The 15,461-nt window shown below is 42.5% G+C and overlaps 1 protein-coding gene across 2 annotated transcripts in view; it reads left to right on the top strand.

Moving 5' to 3' along the window:
* Positions 1 to 2,555: 2,555 nt before the first annotated feature.
* Positions 2,556 to 15,461, top strand: part of LOC100769227 (gamma-aminobutyric acid receptor subunit beta-3) — a 224,315-nt gene continuing 211,409 nt past the window's right edge. The window contains exons 1-3 of one of the 2 annotated variants that reach the window (XM_027404733.2): positions 2,556 to 2,635; positions 3,473 to 3,564; positions 3,762 to 3,829. In XM_027404733.2, the coding sequence (XP_027260534.1) occupies positions 2,556 to 2,635; positions 3,473 to 3,564; positions 3,762 to 3,829 (240 nt within the window). Of the gene's footprint in view, positions 2,636 to 3,267; positions 3,348 to 3,472; positions 3,565 to 3,761; positions 3,830 to 15,461 lie in introns of those variants that run through there. The other variant, XM_027404732.2, reaches the window with a different exon arrangement.

Here is a 15,461-nt window from a genome sequence, read left to right as displayed (position 1 = left end):
GCCACCACTGCCCAGCTTGCCTCCTTTTTCTTACATCATGAAGATTTACTCACCACGAACTGCTTAATTCCTTTTGTCTTTCTGTCAAAAATAAATAAAGCAATATGATGCCCAAATCAAACTCATTGCTTTGTACAATTAGTACAGAATAATAAAAAACAGTATATTTTATCACAAATGAGCATTGTTACAGCCCAGAAACAAGAAAAATGAGCTATGGAGCAAAGAAGTGATTTGTTAATATGGCAGAGGTGGAATTAATTTGGTTTCCTTACTTCCAGTCTGTGCTCTTTCAAGCCTCCCACAGTCCTTTTCGTGCAGTCTGATGCTTCCCATCTTGTTTCTTATAATATACTACTTAGAAAAATGACCAATCCTCTTGGCATGTAGGCTCCATTGTGCTAAATAAGACTGCTCTTCCTCCTGACTTGGCCAACACATCTTTACCAGTTAATCAAGGTGTGACAAATTCTTGGTTTTAGTAACTGCAGCAAGAGAGGACATGGTGTGTAGTTCTTAGTGTTCATGCAGCCTTTTGGCATACCTACTAAAGTAGGCTGAGAACAGTGGGAAGTGACTGCAGTGACCGAGAGAGTGAGCACATCGTTGTGTCATGCAACTGGATTTCAGTGGTTACAGGAGTGTATTCTTTTACATTTTTCTTTCCTATTTTTAAGTGATTGTATTTTAAGTGGTATTTTTAATGACTTACCAGGTGGTTCCAGGCTTAGCCTGGATTCCCCAGAAAATATATCCTGAGGCAAAATTTAAGTGACATTTCTGTATGAAGGTGTGCAGCGGCAATTACAATAGGAGTGAAAGGAAGATATTGAGACTTGGAAAGAGAGAACAGGAAGATCTACCAGCAAACAGGCTATGGCTGAGCCTGGGGGGGCTGAGAGATCTGGCTCATAGAATCAGCTTTGAGAAGCAATATATCACCACCTTTTTTTCTGTTGGCCAAAGGTCCATCTGATGATCCCTGACTTGTTGGAATTTCAGATTTTGAGTAGAACCATTAGAAGCAGGATGCATTTTATCCCCTCTCCTCAACCATTGAGGAAATGGACAAGATATATAATGAAAGGAAACTGAGGGATTGTTCCCATGTAAGTTTGACCAGAACTGTCACAGAAGTAAGTGCTGGAGTAACAGCTGGTGATTAATAAGGTCAAGAACTCTAGAGAGAGGTGGAAGCAGAGATCTAAGGTGGGACCCAGATGACTAGTAATGCTTCCCTGCCAATCTTAGGACATATAGACCAGCAAGGAGGAAGACAGCCCTGTTACACTGTTAGCTTATATTTTGATCATCATTTTGTTTTCATAGCAACAATTCCAAGCAGGATATATCACTAAGGTTAGTGCATACAAACAGGAGACACTGGCTAATCATAAATTTGTGTCACAGTGAAGGTGCCACTTTGCAGATAATTCTAGTGCACATGAACAGGGCACAGAATACAAAGCACTTGTGAATAGACTTTTCCAGAAAATAATTAGGGAGCTATATTTATCTCTGGACCTTCCAGGTAATGCAGTCACATACACAGTTCTAAAAATAAAACTGCTGATTTTTAGAAAAGCAATGATATTTAAAATTAATGCACAGAAACATTCCGGCTTGAGAATGAAAGTCTAGATTTAGGTATTTACCGACATAAATCTTGGGACTAGAAAAGAGAAGATATAGAAAAAAACGAGTCATTACTGGGAAGTACTTATATTATTAAGCACTCATCACAGCCCGGATGTCGGAACTAGTCTACAGACAACAGAAACAGACTTGATCTTGGGTCTCCTTTTTGACTATAGTAGGATGGTGTTACCATCTTCCTCAATGTTAGAAAGAAGCCCAGGTACAGGGAAACTGTTGAAGATTATCATTCACTATAGAAAAACAGGCAACCTGTGGCCACAGGTGAGTAAGCACCCCTGGGTGTACTATAGCGATACACAGGGTGGGGCAGGCACCAGTTGGTATATTATAGTGATGTTCAGGTGGAATGGGTACCAGCGGGTGTACAGTAGTTACACAATCGAGGTGTGCACCAGTTCTTTTTTTGACCATTATAGAACAGTTTTCCAATGACTGCCAAAGGGTGCTGCTGGCCAGTCACATGCAAAACAAAGATCTTTATCTTAAAATATGTGTGGATGTTTCCTATGTGTGCCCAAAAAGACACATTATTTCCCATCATTGGAATGAGAGGCCAGGGTCTCTTAAGTCTGGTTTGGATTGCAGCTTATCGACAAGATTTCTCTTTGCTGTTAATTATGAATGCTTTTATGTGAGCAGAAAAAATTCAGCCTCACATGGTTGTGCAGGAGACACAGGGAGAGGCACAGCTTAAGGAGCCTGTTTTACGTAGTCATATTTGATAAATAGATAGTCGGGCCGCCATGCAAGGGGCTGGAAGATGGGTCAGGCGGGAAAGCCCGGGGGTGGGAGTAGGGGCGGAGGGAGGCGGGGATCCCCACGTCGCCGTTGGTTCCTAGCTCAGTGACGGTGGAGTGGAGCAGATCTCACTCAGGTTAGGCTAGAGGAGCAACGCCATGTGCTCCGGGCTCCAGGCCCTGCTGATGTCAATTTGGCTTTCCTGGACCCTGGGGATCCGAGGATCTGAGCCCAGCAGGTGAGGATGGGGCTTCCTCACATCTAGCTCTGCAGCGTGGCTCTTGACCAGGCAGCGCGGAGGCTCGGTGCAGCGCCTGCTGGGTCTCCGGCAGATCAGGGCGGGGTTGGAGGTGGAGGGTGGGATAGGGCTGGGGATGTGGAGCATTTCCCACGCCTCTGCTGCCCTCCGGTTACATCTCAGGGTCCCATCCCTCCTCTGGCTGAAGTGAGCTCAGAGTAGCTGGCTCTGTGGCCCATCCCCCGCCTTGCCAGGCGCCACGCAGTCGTGGCCCTCGCCCGCAGTGACCAGCGCGGATCTGCGGTCGTATGCCAGCCCCTCCCCGCGAGTCTCGAGCGGCCGCTGCCGGGGCTGGAGAGGGTGTCCGGAGCCCCGCCGTGACCGCGGACACATAGGGGGCGGGAGCTGTTCTTGGCCAGCTCCGCCCCCGCCTCCGCCCGCCCAGCGCTCCCGCGCCAGGGCTCCTCCCTCCCGGCCCGCTCCTCCCTCTGCTCTCCTCCTCCCCCTCCCCCTCCGCCTCCTCCGCTCTGGGCCAGCGCGGCGGCGGTGGTGGCAGCAGCAGCAGCAGCCCCGGCTGAGGGTCGCGACGGCGGCGGGGCGCCCCCTCCCCCGTGCCGGGGCGCGGCGAAGGGATGTGGGGCTTTGCGGGAGGAAGGCTTTTCGGCATCTTCTCGGCCCCTGTGCTGGTGGCGGTGGTTTGCTGCGCCCAGAGGTAGGGTCGCTGATGGGTTGACGGGAAGCGGGCCGGGCGCGGGCTGGCGCGCTGTGTGCGCGCCGGGCGCTGGTGGGTGAACCGCTGCCTGACCCTGTTCTCTGTGCCCCTTGCCCCTCTTTCAGCGTGAACGACCCCGGGAACATGTCCTTTGTGAAGGAGACGGTCGACAAGCTGTTGAAAGGCTACGACATTCGTCTGAGACCCGACTTCGGGGGTAAGTGGGATGCGCGCGGCCGCTGCGGGAAGCGCGATCTACGGTGTTGGCGGTCTGGGTGGAGAGGGAGGCGGGGGCGGCCTCCGAGGAGCTGCAGCGGGGTGGGGTGGGTGGTCCTTTGCGAGCCCCCCATCCTCAGAGCCACCCGTACCCCCTGCTGGAGCCTGCCTGATCACGGTGTGCTGCGCTTCCCGCAGGTCCCCCAGTCTGCGTGGGGATGAACATCGACATCGCCAGCATCGACATGGTTTCTGAAGTCAACATGGTGAGTGCCTGCGCTTCCCCAAGCTGTCCCCGGCCCTCACGGGCCGCCAGGGCCCATACATGTCTCCCGTGCTGGGCTGGAGGCCTGAGCCGGCCTGGGTTTCCTGGTCCGCAGGGGAAGCCGCGCGCTCTGGCGCCGGGCTCTTGCTCGTCCCGCTCCCTGCACGCTCGTGGGCGCCAGGCCTGTTGCGGGGTCCTAGGCTGGTCCAGAGTCCCGGTCCTTAGCGCTGCCCGATACATGCAGCCTGTCAGGAGGGCTGTCACCTGGTCGCGAGGCTTCCTGAGCGCCGTTTCCCCTCCCTTAGCAACAGGCGCTGAGGACTGTGAAGGGAGATTGGGTGTGGGGGCGGCTTACATCCCTAGGTGAAAGGTACTTAGGATTTCCTTTGTTGTCATTTGGAAAGAGCTGCTGACCAAGGGAGAGAAGAGCAAGTGACTGTAGTCTGTGTCTGGAAGCTTCTCGGTGGGCTTACTGGGTCTCAGCCGCTGTTTTGAGGCCCAGAGGCCGGGCGCTGTCCTAGGTGCTGACGGAGCCCTGCCCTGCGCTCTTGGAGGAGGCCTCCTTGCCAGGACTCTGGAAGGTTTGGCATTCCAGTGTCAGGGTTTATGCTTATGCTGACAAGAGCCAATATTGTGACCTGTGGAAATAGGAGGTCAGTATCCCCCAGGTGAGGAGACAGTGCCCCCCCACATTAATGCGCCAAGAAATCAGAAACTAAGTGATGCGGTGAATTTATGAAACACGTTTGCTGATTTTTCTGTTTAGTGGCACTGTAGAAATCCTAGGAATGGGTGTTTGGAAGCAATATTTTTTGAAGTTATCAATTGCCAACTTTTCTTCTGCACATACAATGTTGAGAATATGAGTGGGCGTGCTCTCCTTATTAACGTGGTGTACATTGGAATCACATGGATAAACTTGCTTTTAATTTATGCTCTCTAGTGCCTCACTCCAATGAGTTCTGACAGGTCTTGGCTAGAGTGGAATCTTGGGCTATTCACACTTAAGAATAGTGCTTCAAATTGAAACAGGTGTTTTGTGGAGAGTATTTTGAGAAACTTTACAGCAAATTATAGAGACAGAATATGTACAAATAAATACATGAGGACAATTTTCTGTAATCATGTATAAGATATATGTTTAAATATATGCTATATTTAGGGGTATATAGGAAATATATTCTACAAAATTTATTTTTATAATTTAAAAAAATTTAAATAATGACATGAGGGACTTTTAAGTCAGGAGCATAGTGCACATCTACCTAACATTTGCCAAGTCCATACTTCGATCAGTGGTACTGGTCTCCAGTTCTATAAAAAAGAAAGAGAAGTAACAATGGGTTTTGGTTTTTTCCTGCCCATTCCTATAAAGTATAGCACTCTGGACACCTTTGTATTCAGGTAGTACAACATGAAACACAGATATACAGGAGGAACATGACTTTAGTGCACACTGAAAAAGTTATGCACTTATTTCTATCTTTACAATATACTTTTGTTCAAAAGGTATGTTTTATGGCCTTATGGTAACAAGGTAATATATTCAAGATGGGAATTTAAAGATCGTGAGAAAACTAATTACATGAGTATTTGGTGTTTCACTATGTCAAACGTCATTGTATAGGATGTCAAATGGAAGAAAAATGTGTTGAACAGTGCTTTAAGAACTCTACAAAGCATTAAAATGAACAGGGGAGGGTGGTAGTGTGAACCACTTCACAGTGTATGACTTCGTTATCCAGCTGTTCTGGTGTTATGCTAATAGTTGATACACTTAACATTGTCACTTATTTGTCTTAGTTCATGGTCTATGAGTGGATGTGCCCTAGTTTTTTCTAGACTCAGAACAAGTAAATTGAGGGTATAGGCCACAACATAGAACAGTTTTGAAGTGTATAAGAATAACTATACACAGCGTAGCCATAGTATATTCTTTCATTCCTACTCATTTTGTATTCTAATAGGAGTACTTTGTCTGGCTTTGGAGTTATAACTTTATTTTGAACATAAATTAGGGCTTAGTTGCTTTGCAGAGCAAAGGCCCCTAGTTAGATATGATTGACAGCAGTATGAAGTGTCTTCTTCCTCACAGAAGCAGATTAGCCAACATTGTACTGTAGAACACACATGTACATAGTGTTATGACATTCAACCTATTATTAAAAGAACCTCACATATGGCAATTGGTTATTAATTTAGGGATAACCCTTGGCAGGAAACAACAGATAATATGTGGATTTAATGGCTTGAGACACCACATAGTCAGTTTTTGGAAGCCATTCATTCAATTAAGAGCTTGTTTGATCACTGCACAGAACTAATCAGGAATGAAGAAATAACTGCCAAACAATAAGTAGTCTAGCTTTAAGAGTGTTGTAACTATTGGAAGTAACAATGGATCCCACAAAATCTAGGACATGGTAAACGCCACTAGAGTAGATGACCTGCATGCAGAGTAAAGAGAAGGAGCAGAAAGTGAAGGAAAAAGTAAGTAGGGAGAGATGTTTTGAGGTGGGAAACTTCATGTAACAATGTAGAATTAAATTGGACATGGGCATTGATTCAGACTGGTATCAGCAGTAGAGGATTGGTTTAGGGAAGAAAATGGCAAAGGTAAAAATGGCTGCAAGAGCAAGATAAGAGTTGTGCAAATAACTAGAGACATGAAACTCAAAGCAAAACATACACAAGTTGCCTAGGCCCTTCCACATGATGCCAGAAATTTCATAAGGTGAATTGTGGAAGTCTGTAAATTGACAAGATTTGAGATGTGCTTTAAAGAGAATATTTTGATAATTTAAATTCAGAGAGAGAGAGCAAAGTTGTAAGGAGCAAGGAATGGTGGATAAGTGATCATAAAAAGTTTTGTGTTTGTTGTAAATTTTCCATAAGTTCCTACCCATATACATGCATGCATGCACACATATATATGTACACATCTACATATAAACACACATATATACGTGTATATACACACAAACGCACATACACAGAGTCCTATGTACACACACACACACACACACACACACACACACACACACACACACACACACACACACACACACACACACACACACACACACATTTGTTTGCAGTGTTGGGAATCAGACTTAGTGCTGTGTGCCTGCTAGGCATGCACTGTACCTACTGGCTGCCTTGGCAGCTCCATAGACATAGTTCTAAGAACATACATTTAATTCAGTAAAAAGTTCACACATCCTTTGAGTTAGATTGTTTAGAAACACATATATTGTTAGGTGGGAGAGTTGAAAATATCTTTGTTTATGAGATTTGAAGGCCATTGCTGCACTTCATCCTTAAGCAACTGTAAAGTGTTGTTTGTACCTGTTGGAAGATGTGTGGATGATGCTCCTCCCAAGGGGCCTCTGGTGTTAGATAAACAAATATGCACATTATGTGTATGGATGTGTTATCTGCTCACTCCTTTTTGGTGTTTTGTTCAAGTAATTAGGAATAGATTTGGGTGCTTTAATACACAAAATTGGTTTTTACCATAGCTTGGTGTATGGATGGATACTTGAGATATTCTGCTTTTTTTGTCTTCCGTTTTTTTTCTTTCCTTGCTGTTTTTATTTGGCTTACATGGCAGTGATAAGTCAACGTCATTTTCTTTGATATATCTTGTCTTGTTTCTCTTATCCTGAAAATTATACGTGGTGATATAATTACTGAGATTTAGTATATAGATTTCTGAGAGATTTATATGTATGAGAATATTATCTACCTAAAATTATTATGTTTGTGTTGTAATTTTTAGTTTTTAACAGTGGTCCTTGTGTAAGAATCATGTTGACAAGATAGGTGGACAGATGACTAACTATAGGAAGTGTAAGAAACTGCTTGGAAATAAAATAAATACTTGACATATTCTAGATGAGACTTTTATTTATTAAAATGGGCATTAATTTGTTAGTTCATAGCATAAACTGCCTATCTTACTTTTTCAATATAAAGGACTGGAACAACAAGGTAAGATCTGAATTATAGCAGTTCTAAAACTACTGGTACCATTAAACTTGCACTTCATTATTCTATCAAAATTAACTCAATACTAAAGAAAATAGAGCTGCAAGATCTTTTTTTCTTCTTTCTGGTTCCATGCACATATGAACCATCCTCCCTGTGTCTTTTCTCATTGCTGTTAGGCAGCACCCATGGGTACAGTTGGGGGCTCTATTGCTGTGATAAACACCGACACCAAAATCAGGAAAAGGTTGATTCTATCTTATAGCTCTTAGGTCACACTCTACTCCTGAGGAAAGTGAGTTCAGAACATTCACACACAATGTTCACACATTCACACATGTCCTAGGTAGGAACTTGGAGGCAGGAGTTGAAGCAGAAGCCACGGAGCAACACTGCTTACTGACTTGCTTCCCGTGACTTACTCAGTCTTCATTTTATAGAACTCGAACCACCAACCCAGGGGCAGTCTCCTCTTTGCCCCCGTAGTGAGCTGGATCCTCCCTTATCAACCATTAATCAAGAAGATACACCATAGGCTTGCATATAGGCCAATCCCAGGGAGGCCTTTTCTTGATGAAGATTCGTTCTTCCCAATTGACCCAAGCCTTTGTCAAGTTGACAAAAAGTAAGCAAGGTTGCTGTTCTCAGGATTCTATCTCTCTTGTGTTAATATGTCATGTGTTGCATTTTTTTCCTCAGAAATCCACATGTATATGTCTAGGTGTTAAAAACAGAATAGTGCAGAAAAAACACAGTTCGAACACATTTCAAGGAGCCTTTTGGAGCCTCCTTATTAAGTAGACACATTCTTATTCATGTTCAAAGCAACACAGAGGATAGCAGAGCTCCAGAGGTGCAATGGAATAGCTCTAAGAATTTATACAAAAACAACACAGGGGCATATACTAATATTCATACACACTGTTCACACATTCACACATGTCCATATACAAATGTTCACATATTATGTTCACACATGCATATATTCATTCCCACATTTACACATTACCTATACTATTAATTCATTTTTCTTGACTTTTTTTTCCAGATGAGAAAAGAAAGAGCAGAGATCTTCTGGCTAGAGTATGCTAGGATCAAGGGTTTGGGGAATTGTTTGATAGTCGCTCTCTGACTTCAGAGTTGCTTAGCTGTTGATGATTGCTGATTGAGCACTTAGTCCAAACTTGCACTCTGCTGGTTTGCAAGCAGGAGAGTAAAACCCAGAATCCTTTAGGGTACTTAAAAATAATCTAGGCCTAGCATCTATGGCACCATGTCCAAATCTGAACTCTGTTCTCAGTTAACTCACTGACCCCATGCATTAAGAGCACAGATATATGCCAGGTCTATCCTGGAGGGCTCTGCAAAGAAAACCTTAGTCAAGACACTGTGCAGTCTATATCAGAAAGGTGTCTGTCTCTGTTCCTCTGCTACAGGTCTGAACCACATTCAGGGATGTGTAAGAATTGTTTCTAGCAGTTCAAAGGTAGGGAGTGTGAGAGTGCTTTCAGAGCATTGGGCAGCTGGGGGATGACTCAGCCAGGCAAAGTGTTTTGCTGACCCAGATGGGGGTTGGAAAACTGCTTACCAGGAAGGCCCTCTCAGGAAGGTCCACAGAGTGTGGCAGTGTTTGCTTCTAGGTTGCTGTGCATAAAAGTATGGGTGTTCATTGAGGACATTACTTTTCACTGCCGGTATGTTTCATGCCTGTCAATGCCAGGCACTTTTAAGAAAGCACAAATGAACTTAGGAAATAGATTACAGCAACCCCTTACATAACACACTCTATAAAGAGAGGGTTGTGTTTAATATTAGAATGAATGGTATAGGAGCCCTAGGCAAATGCTTTTTGTCTTTTCCCCAAGGGAGGTTGTAAAGCTTGTGTTGTTAGATCTTTTTAAAAAATGGATCTTATCTTCATTTTCCTGTTATGAATGACTTCCTTCGTGAGCCTGCTCAGGGAGCTTATGGTGCCTTGCATGTAAATATTTAGCTTTTATCAATGCATGTTTAAAGAACAATTACATCTGGCTGGAAATTCACTGAAATTCAGTTTATCCACACTCATGACCAGCTTCTGTCTGCAGCCTCCAAAAGCAAACCCTCTGCTCATGTTTCCATTGATGACCGGAAATGAAAGCAGTTGGAAAAGTGACTCCTGCTGCTTGCTCTCCTTGTCAAGTCTTGTGATTGTTTAAATGAAGAATGTCATTCTCATAGACACCAATAAAGAGAGGATACTTTGTTCAATTAATTGCATGCAGAAACTAAAGAAACACAGGTCTCAGGGGTGAGTATACATGACTCTGAGAAAGAAAGGCTTAAGTGAGATTGCAGACTTTGTGATTTCACGTGTCAAGAGATTTGGAACTAGTATTTGACTTACCACAATCTGGTGTCTGTGGCAGCAAAGCTAACAGAACCTCTCTTTTTTGTCACGTGGGTCTGTCTTTTATAATGTACACTGATCACTGTATTTTGAGGAGTTAATGAGGCACACAGGACAGTTGAAATATATTGAAGTATAAAAGTGTTATATCACTGTATAGATTTATTTTTTGTCTTTTTGTTTTACATTCTTTGAGTGTTACATCATATTGATCTTCAAACATGGCAATCAGCTTGACAGAGTTTTAAAGGTGCAGGTGAGAAAGTGTGCTCAGGGGACACCAGCAAGCCTGGGGCCAGGTCCTGCTTCAGTGGCTTTCCCAGCTCACTTTATTAGAGAGTGACACTCATGCTCAGTGCAGGAGTCAGTAGAAGTGTCACCCTAATTTAGGTTCTTCCCTACCACTTTCCTAAGAAACCATAGTCTTTCTTTCTGACATCACAGTTTTGGACTTCATTTGGCTGTTTTACTTTGTCAGTCTTCCCCATTGATTCTCCATTAAACCATGCTCTGTGAGGTAGTGCTGTGTCTGAGTAGTGCTTGCCTGTTGCCTGATACTTGAGAGGTGCCCATTACATATTTGCTGAGGAAAATGATATGAATGAAAGCAAACAGATGAATGTATATACAAGTGCATGAATAGGTATGAACATTTCCAAGAAGATATTTTTATAGCTTGAAACTTGGGATCATGTGAAGAATCTTCCAGACAAATATGCATGCATTTTTTTTTTTTACTTCAGGAGACATAATTTAGAATGTGTGTAATTTTGCTCAGTATAATACTGTAAGCTGCAAATAAAATCTTCTGTAGCTGCTACCTCTGTCACCGGGGAGCTTTTATGCTTATTTCAAAGCAGAAGAGTAAAAGCTTGCACTCGCCCCACCACATTCAACCTGTGTCAGGGTTGGTGTGGGTAATTCTAAACCAATCACTGTTTTGACACAGTTTTGTCTCTACTTGGAAAGCACATGAGCTTTTCCATGCAGTCAAGGAGTTGTGATTGCGCCTTTTATAGAGGCTCCTTGGGCCACACTTTTCCTCCACTCCCAGCAGTGCTATCCAGAAATGTGTTAGTTTTCAGTGGTTTGTTGAATTTTTTAGGGCAGTGTACTTTAGGACCATTTATGTAAGCTATTAAGAAAGTTATCTATCTTCAAAATTTGGAAGAAAGGACAAAGATAGGTCCTATGGCTTTTTGATTTACTGTGTCATCAATTCAAACCAGAGTCCAGCTGTGCTCTCTGGGGCTGGAGCGTAGATTTGCCTTATTTATGGGTTTGTAGACTGTATCAAGATATAGAATCACTAAGTGCTAGCTATTGTATCCCTGCATTTTCTCACAAAGCTCAAACATAACCACCATTAAAACAATCCAAACGTCAGTGTGAGTGGTTATCACATTCAGATGAATAAGAGTAAAATTAAGATATGAAAACTACACTCATGTAAAAGCCCTAATTTGTGCTTCCTTATTCATTTTGAAAGAGGGTATAGATTCCATCACCACATATTTTACCCCATATCTACTTTTTACTCAAAAAGTAAAATTTAAAAATTGTTATGCTAAAAGGATTAACAAATACTTTAATTAACAAATACTTTCTACATCATTGTCAAATGTAAATTATATATCCCACTGTCATTTTTGCTGTAAATACAAAAACAGTAAATATTTTTCCTGCTGTGAATCGGGGGCTATGCATTTTGCAAAGATTTTACATAAAAGGAATTCATTTGTTGCAGATGATGGTTATGGGTGATATTTTCTGAACACAAAAATTAAGTATTTGTCTTCATGGGCCAATTTAAAAAAACAAAACAAAATAGCATTCTGTTTCACAGTAACAGATTTCCGTGATGAGGGGACGGTTGTTAATTTTAAGCCTCTGTATTTCTTGTGAGTGCTAGAAGAACAGTTTGCTTGTTAGCAAACATGAATGTATTGGAAAATAAAAGGCTCAAAAGCCTCTGGTCTAACCACACATTATCATTGTTGTCGTGGAGGTGCTGGGGACTAAACATAGGCCGCATTATCAACCCTAGTCCAAAAGACTGGTTTTGAGAACAAAATCTGGCTCACTGTGACAGCTGGCTAGGCCTGTTTCCTGGAGAGAATAGAGCCCTGGGGATGTTTCATTGGTGCTGAATAGGTGGACAGCCTGACTCCAATGTTGCATCCCCTAGAAAAGCCCCCTTCTGTCTTTGAACATGTTAGCATTTCATACCCAGACATTCTGGCATTTGTATGTTTTCGGTGAGATGCTGGATGAGATGTTTGCCTTTATCCCCAAAATGCAGGTGTTTGGGAGCTTTGTACCCAAATGCAACAGTGTTGAAATGTGATCACTTTTAAGAAGTGATCAATACCAATGCCACTGTACTGGTATGACTTCCTGATAAAAGGGTGAACTTGACCCCTTTTGCCCTCTGTGGAATGACATAGCAAGAAAGCCTCTTCAGGTGACTTCACCATAGACTTCCTAGCCTCCTCCAACTGAAGGAAATACTTCATTTTCTCTATAACTTACCAAGGCTCAGATGTTCTGTCATGGACTAAGACTCCATAATAAAATTATAATTTATGTTAGCTTTGCATAAAATAAGATTCTATCTGAATAAAACCTTCTAGCAATATTAAAACATTTTGGGAGAGAGGAATTAAAAAAAAAACTGCCCCCACAAGGTGACCAGTTTTGGGTAGTTCTTTAAGTTGTGTGTACATGTTCATGGCAGTAGCTCAGAGAACAGATATATTTCTAGACTGTTCCACAAACCTTAGTACTGCCATAGGAGGGAAGTATTGCTTATTTTTTCTAGAAAGTCCCTTGGGGGACTTTTGTATGGTTTAGGAGTTACCAAATCCTGGTGTGAGTGAGTGAGTAAATCAAAGTAGATTCAGAAATATAGGGAGTCAAACATTTTAACTGATAGTTTTTGGTTTGGGGCACTTAGAAACTCAGAACACTGATGCAAAACAGATTGAGGAGCGAGCCTGTGGAGTAGGCTTGTCGGGTGAGAGTACTTTCTCTATATACCTGAGGATCTCAGTGAGTTTTCAGCACCCAGATGAACAATTAGACATAGCTGCACATGCCTGTAACCTGCTGTACATGCCTGTAGCCTGGTTCTGAGGGGCTGAAGCAGGTGGATCCAGAGAGCTCATTTTCAGCCAACCTAGTTGAAACAGCAACTTGCAGGTCCCAGAAAGACCCTATCTTACAAGACCAGTAATAAATGATACCCACAAAATGCCATTTGTCTGGCATCTGCTTGTGCACACACATGCTTTTGTAGTCACATTTACATGCAAGCACCATACACACACACACACACACACACACACACACACACACACACACACACACACACACACACACACACACACGGTTCTTGTTTTGGAAAAAACAGTGCTAATCTATTTGTCTGTCTGTCTGTCTGTCAATTATATATCTGTCTGTCTATTATCTATCTGTCTGTCTGCCTGTCTCTCTGTACCCAATCTATCTATCCAGCTATCTATTATCTATCCAGCATCTATCTACTCCCCTATCTGTTGTCAATCTATCCAGCATCTGTCAATCTATCTATTATCTATTTAGCATCTAGCTGTGCAACTATCTTTCTCCTACGACTTGCCTTTGTTACTGCTATATCATATTGCATAAAAGTTTGTTTTATGATTGAAAACTTACTGTCCACACTTGAGAGTTTAGCTTATAAACTGAAAGTTTAATTGCATAGATAATTTTCTTCATACCCCAAGGAAGTTAACCCATAGAGACTGTTGGAAGTTTAACTTGTAGGAGCATTTCTTCTACAAGAAACTTTTTCTTGTGGAAAAAGTTAGCTGTCAGAATATTTAGACCACAGAGAGTGGTTTGTGAGAACCCAGACAAATCCTTCCTTTTGGCTCTTTGCTACCTTGCTTGTTGCTGTGAGCAAATACCTGACACAGAGCTTAGAGATAGAAGGGTTTAGTTTGCCTTAGTTCAGATCCAGCCATTTGTGGTGTGGAAAGCTTGGAGGCAGGGCTGTGAGCCATGATGCCTTGGCTACCAGGAAGCAGGGATCAGGCTTTGCTATAAATCTTCAAGTGGGCTGTGGATGTGTCTTCTGTAGCCAAAACACCTTTCTGTTATTTGTCTAAGATAGCTAAAGTTTGAGAGTATCAAATTGTCCATATTCATGTTTAACTGTTGTTTCCTTTTTGAATATTTTGTGGCATTTTAGCAATTTCACAATTTTTGCATGGACTTCACAGATATAAGCCAAAGAGAAGAGGGCACAGGCTTGGCCACTGTCAAATGCACTATTATAGTTAGCCAAATGCAGGATGATGAGACTGCATTTAAAGAAGACAGTTGAGATGCAGGGGACAGAGCTAGAATGGACGAGGCTCTGGGTCCACAGCAGGAAGCTTAGACTCAAAAGATGGAATTTCTATATCGAGTCACATCTGCAAAGATACAATTAAGTTTTGCCCTGTTCTAGTTTTTCCTGATGCCTGGTCTCAATACATAAGAATTTCACATACATAAAAGCCAACTTTGTAAATTGTAGTGAGTAAGGATGAATACGTTGGCTTCCCTGAACTATATGCAAAACTATAAGTAACATTGTTGACTTTTGTAAGTCATTTAATTCTGTATAAGGAGAAATCCGAATGTGATGTGTGGTTTCTTACATAACTCAGAGTCTACCTATTTAAGATTATGTAAATCAATGCATGGTGTGGCTCACATTTGGAAGTTGTTATTGATTCCACCGAAATCATAACAAGTTAAATATTTCAAAGTGTTGAACTTTTCTCTTTTTTCCCCTGTTGTATGTGAAGCCCTTCTAATAATGGATTGCGATGTCTGCTGAGGAGTATTGCAGTTTCCCCATGTGACACTACAGCATTGTTCTGCAGTAGTAGCTCATGTGTGTGCTACTAAACCTTTCCTTTCATTGGCCAATCTCTCTACTCCTCTGATTGCTCTTGCGAAGTTCAGACATTCAAAGAGGCAAACGACTTTTTCTAAGTTGAATAGAATTAGCACAGATAGAGAATTAGCAACACTCTAAAAGCCTGGGTGAGTGCAAAGCACAGTCTGGCTTACTGGAATAAAGGGGGAAGGACCAGTTAAAGAGGCATAGGTCCAGCATGGCTTCTCCAATGCTGACCTGGATGACAATGTTCTCTTTCTGAGAGATAATCAATGATGTTTTCTGCTACCTTCTTTTTTTTTTTTTTTTGTCAAGTTGAAC

This window comes from Cricetulus griseus, chromosome 3, assembly GCF_003668045.3.
Source record: "Cricetulus griseus strain 17A/GY chromosome 3, alternate assembly CriGri-PICRH-1.0, whole genome shotgun sequence".
NCBI classification, from domain to species: domain Eukaryota; kingdom Metazoa; phylum Chordata; class Mammalia; order Rodentia; family Cricetidae; genus Cricetulus; species Cricetulus griseus.
The sequence above is the reverse complement of the archived record's forward strand: the minus strand, read 5'-3'. Positions and strand labels throughout refer to the sequence as shown.